Consider the following 10,031-nt stretch of genomic DNA (forward strand, 5'->3'; position numbering starts at 1 on the left):
AGTAATCCACAAGGTTAATTGATTAATTATGTTATTGTGAATTATTGTTCTACAGCTGAGAGGTATTGAACTCGGGTCATCTACTGAATTGAATACGATACTCTGAAAATGCCTTAGAAGTCTTAAATTTCATTTATCAAGCTCTGAAATATTTTTTTTCTTGCCTGTGGTAGACAGTAACATTAATTATGTTTTAGTTGTTCAGAGACGGTTGCTAGGAAGCTCACTGTTTGGAGTGACTGACGAGTTTGGATTTTAGCAAAAAAAATTTATTTTTCTTTTTAATTAGTTTTTAATTTTCCATCTCTTATCTGGGTCCAGGCATAGATGGATTAAGTGGCACTGTGCCCCTTGGCATTTCTAGTCATTTTAGATTCTTTGTGGTGGTCTTTTAAGCTCAGTAGCCTTCAAACAGAAAATATTGACCCCTCGGTCCCCGGGACCTGTGTCTTGCAGGCCTGCTCAGTAGTCCACAAGGTTAATTGATTAATTATATTATTGTGAATTATTGTTCTACAGCTGGGAGGTATTGACAAAATGTGGTAGAAATATCAATAAATTTACAGACACAGGCCCGTCAGGGGGCCCTTGGGCCTGTTCCTTTGTATGAAGTGACTCATTAAAGTCACAGAGCGCTGTCAAAAAACAAAACAAAAACAATTACTATAAGGACATGAAAAATGACCACAGAAAGACAAAATTACTACAAAGAGATGTAAAATAACCATAAAAAGGCACAAAATTACTTGAAATAGGTGAAAAATTACCATAAGAGGCAAAATGCCCCCCGCCCCCAAACACACATAGGGATATAAACGCAAAAAGACTACACCACCAAGACAGTGGAGGGGTGGAGGCCCTTGAACCTCAGTGCCCAGCGACCCATTGTCTCACAATCCGTCCATGGGCTTTTAAATAAATAATTGTAGGGTTTCTGGTCTGTTTCCCTTTATTATTCGACCAACAGGAGGTTGAATTGGATTCTATGCGCTATTCAAAATGCTTTAAATTTAATTTGGTGAAGACTGTCGAAACCATGATTAAATTCCGGACCGTTCTGAGTATAGAGCAAAGTCATTAGTAATCCCGTGGAGACACATAATCCACTAACTGTCGCCCTCCTGAGGAGAGACCGGGCATCGACGGTGTTTAACGAGGTAATGTTTTTCTCGCAGTAGTAAGAAGAAGTGGATCTGAGTTGATGTTGCGTATCCTGTCTACCTACGGTTAATACGCTGGAAACATTAACAGCTGTTTCTCTGAGAAACTGTGGTTTAGCGGCGACGAAGAAACCACTTTTGTGTCGGCGTTGTTTGTTAATCTTCACGGAGTTTGTCTGAGACCTCTCCTGCCCGTGGATTAACGAAGACTCCAGTTTAAGTGTGAAACTGTGGATTATGCTTCTGCATCACGTGTGAACATTTACCTTTTGGAGGTTGCTTGTTTCCCCGTTTGTGGGTAATGAAACTCAGTTAAGTCTGGATACGAGTAGCAAACACTTGTTGACACAACGGACAGTTTACCGAGCAAAGCTTTGCTAACGTTAGTAGCAACATTTAGCTAAAGAGGCTACCAACTTTCTCCATCTCTCAGTCTATTGGTGTCTGTTGGATGTTGGACGAGGTGAAGTTTGTAAAGTGCGTTTGTCAAAATTGTTAAGATGGCACTGACAGCAGTTCGGTTAACGTAGATAGCTATCTGCAGCTGTTGAAAGCACTTCGCTCGGCTCCAGTGTTATGTTAGCTGTGACAGCTAACGTTATGTTAACGTTAAGTTAGATTCAAACAAGTGGTTCGATGGAAATATGTCAATATGAAGTTATATTAAAACGATTAACTTCGTTTAATTGACGCGTCATTCGTCTCCAAAGTTATTAAAGTTAACTTGCAAGCACGTATAATTTGGAAAGGCTTTCTTTACCCCTCTATCTAAGCACAAGAACACAACTTTTATTAACGTTAGCTTAGCAACGTTAGCCACTAGCTCCGCTTTCAGTAACATACTCAGCTGTCATACCGCAGCCAGTTGACTTGGATTTACTTGCAACCAGACAGTTTTGTTCACTTTGTTTTTAAAACTCTGATGGGTTCCCTGCACGGCTCACTGAGAGACTTTACAAAATAGACTCCCAGCACCGTCTTCCACTTTTTTCCCCAATAGCTTAAGTTGCAAAACTGCGGCCCGCACGATGTCTGGCTCCCCGGGCACAGGTGGCTCAAACCCCAGGAAGTTCAGCGAAAAGATCGCGCTGCACAACCAGAAGCAAGCAGAGGAGACGCGGGCCTTTGAACAGCTGATGACAGACCTCACCGTTTCAAGGGTAAATACACTTGGTTCTCAGTTCACTATTATTTGTCAGTGGTCCTTTGAACTGCATCTACTGACAGATTTCTCCTATTCATCCAGTAGCGACTTCTTGTTTCTCCTCTTAAAGTCATTCAGCAGTGGCAAATCCTGCCTGCTGCAACACCTAATGATGGTCAGTGTAATTAATAACAACAGAGTTCAACCAAGCCTTAACTATCAATGACAAAGAAAATGGCAACAATGTGTTATAAATTTGGTGTGAAATCATTTTCATTTATCACACTGAACATTTTTTTTTTTATCACAGTAAAGAGTGAAACAGGAAATGGGAAAGTAGCTTCTTCTCATTTGCACCACCAGCCAAAAATCCCCCTGGTTGTGTCATTATAAATACAGTCATAGCTGTTAAGATATGAATTTCCTTCATATTGTCATTTTATTGTATTGAATGAATTTGCTGGTGTTAAACCCTGCTGCAGAAAGTGGGACCAGCTCAGATGTTTCATGTCCTCTCAGTCACATACACTTATGCTTGTATGACAGGTGCTGTTATCCATTTGGAGTCCAGGGGTCCCTTTGCAAACTTAGAACTTATGGTATTTGGAGAAACACATCCAATTGTTGAAGCATGATGATTCACAACACTCACATTCACATGCTTTGTGTTGTCATATTTAGGTTTTTTTTAAAACCCAGATAAAATAAATACATCTTACATTTACATTTCCCGTTAATTATATTTAAGTGTATTTCGGACTTCTGAATGAAGCATCAGAGTTCCAGGGGTGGTCAATTTCAGTCCTTGAGGGCCACTGTCCTGCTTGTTTTCCAACTATCCCTGCCTGACCTGCTGCTGATTACCTGGCTCAGGTGTGTTCAACCAGTAAGAAGCTGGAAGGTACCATCTTAGATGAAAGTGGAATTAGGAAAGATAAAGTGAACTGGTATCTTCCAGCAGCAGGTCAGGCAGGGATAGTTGGAAAACAAGCAGGGCAGCGGCCCTCGAGGACTGGAATTGGTCACCACTGATCTTCCGTTCAGAGTTGGTTTTTAGCACCATGTAACTCAGAAACTTTACATGAGGGCAGCAGTTGCTGTCATTATTATTTAATGTGGCAGTAATTATTTTAATTAACAAAAATGTTAAAAAAAGAGAAATTTTAAAAACACATGGTCACAAGTGTCCAAAGTCCAAGGTGACATTTTCAGAGGTATTGTTCTGTCAAACCAGCTGTTCAAAAGTCAAAGATATATCGACAGTAGTATAAAATAGGGAAATGTACAAATTCCTCTCTCTAAAGACACTGGAGCAATCGGTGCTAACATTCTGTGGCTCCAGCTTCTCGTTGTATTTGCTGCTTTTCTTTGTCATCTATCATTGCAAGTTTTGAGGGTTCGGCACAGACAGAACAGGACATTTGAAGATGCCACGTTGAGAACTTGTCAGAACTTGTGATGACTAAAAGGTAATCGGCATATGAATTGATAATAAAAAGTCAATTACAGCCCTAAAAACAAGAAGGATTGATGTTCACCTGATGGCTCAGTGTCAGGTTGGGGAGCTAAATTATGATTAAAGGAGAATATAGTTGGTGTCGATGAAAAGGAGATTGAGAGATGAACACATTTTAAGTGTAGTTTTTTGTGTTCATAATGACTCTTAGCTGTACTGTGCTAGATCAGACTTGGCATTTGGTCACTCACTGAAGACAATTCTTCAGGTCTCCAGTTGCCCATTACCTAATGTTTTTTTGCTATCCTCAGGCCAGGAAGATTGAGCACGTTCACCAACAAATATATGATTTTTCTCTGCAATTATATTGGCTCCGTGAATCTCACATATGGTCAGTTTAGTCAACATGCTTTTTTTAAAAGATGCTATTGCTTTGCTTTTTTTCTCCTCTTCATGAAAATTGCAAACATATACAAATTCCGTGTAATAAAAGTGGTGTCTCCTGGCAGGATATATAGGCCATTTTCAGGTTATTCTCATACCACTGATTCACAGTTCGCTCTTTCTGTGAGAGGGAGAGTCCTTTATGGCCAGTCAAAGAGGATGCGGTTTTGAGGCAACATTGAATGATGTTTGCCATAAGGTATGAACTGCCAGTGACCCCTGTGAGGCAGACGAGCCCAGTCGGTGAGGCCGAGGCAGGCCAGGACACAGGGCATGCTACTAGCAAACAGCTGGAATTAGACATACTGTAGGTGCTCCAACATCTCCACCAGTCACCACTGAATCTGAACACCTAACGCCAACACTGGAGGGAGATTTTTAAACTGGCATTTAGTTATTCTTTTTTTTTTATACACATACATATATACGGTTTTTTCCCCCTTTGTCACAGGTTGAAAACTGAACGTTACTGGACATCAAAGTTTTTCATGAGGATGTGCGTTTGTCTGCGTGTTCCTCTGTTTTGGCTTGCAGGGAGAGTCACAGTCAGACATTCTTTGACCACAGTTAACCGCAATGTTGTAGTCGAGTCACTAAGTCTCAGATGTGAGTCAAGTCTCGAGTCCACAGTGCTTGAGTCAAGTCTGAGTTACCAAAGAATAGTCCAAGTCAAGTCCTTGTTCCAGAGTCTGAGCTATCAAGGTCTGCATTAAACACAACTGGCATACCTCTCACCATTTTAAAGGGAGTTTGCTTACTGTGTGTGTAGCCAAACAAATCCACTTGTAAGTGTACACACACTACTTAGAAGTGACCTGTGAATGTTTTTTTTGTACGCTTTGATGGAAGTCCACTGGAGACAGCATGGTGTGGACAAACGGGTTTTAATGTCAACATCTTATGCCAGATTATTATGGCCTATTACAAAAAAGGTCAGTCCTCATCTCCAACTTCTGAGTCTGAATGGAGTCAAGAATGAAGTCACTCTAGTAATCAACTGAGAATGAAATAGACATTTTGGGTCCCTGGTACATGTTGTATTTGAAGGTCTTGGGTGTGCCTTCTCACGATGTCCTGTCAGACTTGGGTGCGGCTTTGGGCAGTCAAGTTTTTTTTTTTTCACAGTTGTATGTGCTTGCTGTGTCATGAATGTCTTAGCAAGACCATATCTTATTAGTATCTCATCATGGCTTTCAGGTGCAGGGGGAAGGGACAATGCCCACTGTAAAGGTGGTTTTTGCTGCCTCCTTTTTGTTGTTCTGTTTCAGCTGTTTGTTTCTGGCAGTAGACATCCTGCAGCTGCTGATGAACTGAAAAGATGAATAGACACAAACTAGTTTGGGAAAACCTGCTGATAAACAATATAAACCATTGCATAAATTAGTAGAAGGTAGATATATTTAACATGTTACAATAGTTATCGCACACAAACTGCCAAATGTTGAGGCAAAGCATACAGTTTTTAAAATTTCCCTAATTTGTTGTCATATTCAAAATCTCTTTCAAAAGATCTCTGTTTGTTTTCTGTCACTTGAAAAAAAATCCCATAAGGGTCAGTCATTTACATTCAAATTTTGCCCTTTTGGTAGTCCAAGGAAGAAACGCCTCTGTGATTTGCTTATTCGTGATCACAGCTGATGATTGGCTCCGTTTACCTTCCAATGGTAGAATAAGCCGCCTCCTGTTTTTGGCTGGTTTGGAAGCCAAGCCATCCGTTTCCTAAAATGTGTCCCATTAATATGTGTTCCTTATGTTATTATGTATGACAAATAATTGGATGTGTTTGTACAATGCCGCTGTGCTCCATTCAATTTCAGAATTCTGCCTATTGGTGTTTGTTATTATGCTGTTTAGCATACAGGTCTAAATGTCCATGGACAGGAGCTGTGATGTGTGAGAGCAAGAGTAGCTGTTTGTGTTACGGCATTTGAATTGTATACATCCACAGTTAGGTGTGAAGCATTAGCAGAGGCATAGATAACAATGAGCATCAGCAAGTGAGATTTTAGACATTCACAGCTGCAATGTTGTGACTGACGAGGGAGAAGCAAAGGAGCCACACAGCTGATATCTGCTATTATATAAGAAATAATGACAATGGCTGCAAAGAAAAGCCCTAATTGGCACCAGTAGTAAATTTCATCCACACGCTGTTTCTTTACACATTAAGACTGCATGTGCAGAATTCATAACCTCTGATAGCCGTGTGTTTGTTCCCTTTGACTGACAGGTGCAGTTTCAGAAGATCCAGCAGCTTCGTCTATCATCCCAGTCACGGACGCCATACTATGGGGGCTCTCTGCCCAATGTCAACCAGATTAGCAACACCAGTACTGACTTTCAGGTAGAATCTCATTTCAGTCCAACTATACAGCATCGTCACAGGCTTTCAGAATGCTTCAACACATCCATTAGGCAGTCAGCAATTATGTTATGGAATGCTTTTTCATTTACTAAGCTTAGTTTCAGGCTTCTGTGATTAAAAAAAATGCTCAATTCCAAATTTTTAAGATTTAGCCCAGGATACGTATCATTCCAAAATGTCTGATACTGGTAGCGATACCTTGACTTTGATACCAGTTCCTGAATGATACTTTTTTCATTATCAGTTTTATAATGTCAGTTTTAACAAAAGAATATGCATATGCATTTTGGTACAGATCATTAGTTTTATTTTTTCAATTATTTGGCATTTTTGTGCACTTAAAGCAGTTTCATAATATAAAAAATAAACCTATTTACCACAACTTGATGTTCTGTTAACATTATCATCAATAATAAAGATGTAGAAAAGCATTTTTCAGTACTCAATGGTATTTTTGTAATTTGATCAATGCCATAAAAGTTTGCTATCCCGCACTAGTCCAGTACTAGGGATTTTGTGTGCATGGGAAACCAGTAAGTGTGGTGAATTGAATTTTTTACTGGGTGTTCAAACAAAATGTATTACTGCTTTATGTAAATACAAAGGGTTGCACTGTCAGGGGTGTGTTGCTTTAGGTACCAGTAAGTTGATAAAATACTATTTAGGAAGGCAGCATATGTTGTGCATGTGCGCACCATGCGTATTAGTGAAGGAATAGTGTAAAACAACCTTAAAATCATTTCAAGGGGAAATCCATTCATTTACATGTTAACCTGCAAAAGAAACATCCTCTCATTAATTAAAGGGGGCTAGATTGCATCCCTACTTCTCATCTTCTCCATGGCCACGTCTTTAATTTTTTTTTTTTTAATTGAACCAGTCTTTCAGACTCCTGGCAGGAAATTGGAGATGTGCACAAAGAGTGTACCAATGAATAAGACCATTTTGGAGTGGGTTGGGTGTTAATGGGGTATTGTATAGGCCTATGCCTACAATTTTAATATTTAATTTCAGAAAAATTGTTGAAAGACAAATTTTAATTTTTGTGTGTGCTTAAATTGAAATAGTTATGACATCCCGATGATCACATGGACTGCCGACCTCATGGAGGTGCAGTGTTTGCACAGGGTTTAGTAGTATTCCCTACAGACGTCAGTAATTCAGTAGAGAGTAAAAACACTGTTCATGTAAAGTACCGTAATCTACCAGGAACGTGCACTTGCAGCTGTGATGTTCCTGTGTGTTGCAGCAGGGGTTCACCCTCGTTACTGGACGGCCCTGCACCAACACCCCAGCTGTGCCAACGCAGCAGCGCCATTCAAATACAGTAAATGAGGAGGCGGCATTTTTTCACACATCAGTCTGTATGCAGCCTTATAGATAAGCTGCTTTGCTTTGTATGAATGTAGCCAAATGCTTTTTAAGCAAAAGCGTTTGATGCAAAACTAAGCAAGAATGTTTTCTTTAAAACCCTGCTGACCTTGCAATTGCCATCTCCCAAATTCAAGGTCTTGTTGTCATTTAGGGGGTTTTCAAGGCTAATTGTGTTTGACCACACTGACCTAATGTTGTCTGTTCCAACTGTAAAAACAGAAAACTCTGTACTGGACTTTTAGAAGTGCAAACAAGCTTTTCCTCAGTGTTCAATAATTTAGATGAATTTCTGAAGACTGGAAAAAGATGAAATAAGAGATAAGTGCAAGGAGTTCTCAGCATTCCGTGAAGCAGTGCTGCACTGGGCCTGTTGTCAGCTCTTTAAGGAGCAGGCTACACTGGGATACAGAGTGTTCAGGTGAAAGTGCCCTTGTTGCTTCAAAGAATGGCCCTTTGAGGTACTGTGGAGTAGTAATGCCAGCACTGCGGCATTGACGGAAAAGGCCCCACTCACTCACGGTCTATTCACTTTCAGTCCTGGGAACAAAACCCTACAGACTCGAGCCTTCTCGATTCCACTTGATGATAAGCTTTGTTAGCCAAAATTCAATTACTGTAAATGAATGTGGGGTACAAAAAAGTATCCTGCTTGAGTGTACTAAAACTGACAGATTTATTTAAAACCCCAATCTGTAGTTTGTGTGTAGTATTCTCATGATCAGTGTTCAAATGTGGAGTTTATACATGGATATACACGGATTCAGAAGCCATTGAAGGTATTAACAGTGCAGACAGAGCCATAAAAGACTGGGGATTTAAACTTACTGTAAATACAAGTGAAAATGAGTTTCTAATTTCTGTGTACACAAAGCCAAGAAATGTGTTGTTTCTTCTGCATACTCCTGTTACATTCACTCTGAATGATTGAAGCAGTGCTTCTTTGAAAAGGTTGAGTGTCAAATCCGAGTAATTGCAATGGCACTAAAATATGTTTGTTTTATTCCAGTTTTATTGCACAATATGTTGGCATGAGAGCACCTCTTTCCAACTGCTGCAATGCATTCAAACAAGTCTCTTTGAAAGTATTGTCTAAGAAAACACTTTTATTCTGTTATGCATAGAGTAAAAGAGACTATATTCAGTTGCTTCTTCGTTCTCAGAGTGTTGTCAACAGTCCTTCCTGCCAACCTGTGGGAGACTGTGTTGGTGTCTGGTGTGAAAAACCTGTTGCTGTCTCTTTTTCAGGGTGGCTTCCCTTCAGGGTTGGACTCTGTCAGAGGGACTCGCCACCATGGTCTGGTTGAGAGGGTCCATAGGGACCGCAACCGTATCAACTCTCCCCATTGCCGACCCATCGACAAGCACGGACGGCAGATATCCTTCCAAGCCTAAATCACCCACAGTAGGCGATCTCACACACACGCTTCTATGTGATGCAGATGTTGTCTTCATCATGAAAGGTTAATCATCGATGTGGAAGTGGGTGTTATGGCTTCCAGGTGGTTTGTCTGTTGTTTTTTTAATGGTAGTTTGTGTTTATGGTGTGGTTTCAAGTATGATGACACCTGTGTAGGCAGCTGTTGCTGTAGCCTCAGGAACAGAATTAGTCACTATGTTAATTTGAAATGTGATGCCGAGACTGTGTGCTTTACTTTTGCCCGGTGAACACTGACAGTAGGAGTTTCCTAGTATATTCTGAACGCACACTCTGATTGAGTATGCATGTGTGTATTTAGCATAAAGTGCAGCAGATCTGTTTGTTCTAATGGTGATGAAACAGTTCCTGGAACAGTGTTTTTATGTAAACTCTCACCTACACCCTTCAAAATCCATTTCCACAGTCTCCTCACAGCTGAAATGAGTATGAACAGAAAAGCATGTTTTTCTGCTACATTTTGGTTCCAGTTTTGATAGTTTGTTGTCATTGTATTTTGGCTTTCTAAGATTTCACACCAGGTTGTTATATAAACTGTTCCCATTTACAGCTTAGTTATTTGCTATGAATTGTCACCCGTCAGCAATTACATGTGTGATGTGCATCATAATTCAGCACAGGGCACATTAGGTCTGTCAGTTTTTATTCGAATT

General features: G+C 40.2%; 1 protein-coding gene across 1 annotated transcript in view; it reads left to right on the plus strand.

Annotated features, from left to right (window-relative positions):
* The first annotated feature begins 1,163 nt into the window (after positions 1-1,163).
* crtc3 (CREB regulated transcription coactivator 3) overlaps positions 1,164-10,031 on the plus strand; it is a 38,336-nt gene continuing 29,468 nt past the window's right edge. The window contains 4 exon segments of the mRNA XM_020589897.1: positions 1,164-1,637; positions 2,161-2,320; positions 6,435-6,548; positions 9,189-9,317. Coding sequence (XP_020445553.1) covers positions 1,612-1,637; positions 2,161-2,320; positions 6,435-6,548; positions 9,189-9,317 — 429 coding nt within the window. The 5' untranslated portion in view covers positions 1,164-1,611.

Source organism: Monopterus albus, unplaced genomic scaffold (assembly GCF_001952655.1).
Source record: "Monopterus albus unplaced genomic scaffold, M_albus_1.0 scaffold10.1, whole genome shotgun sequence".
NCBI lineage: Eukaryota > Metazoa > Chordata > Actinopteri > Synbranchiformes > Synbranchidae > Monopterus > Monopterus albus.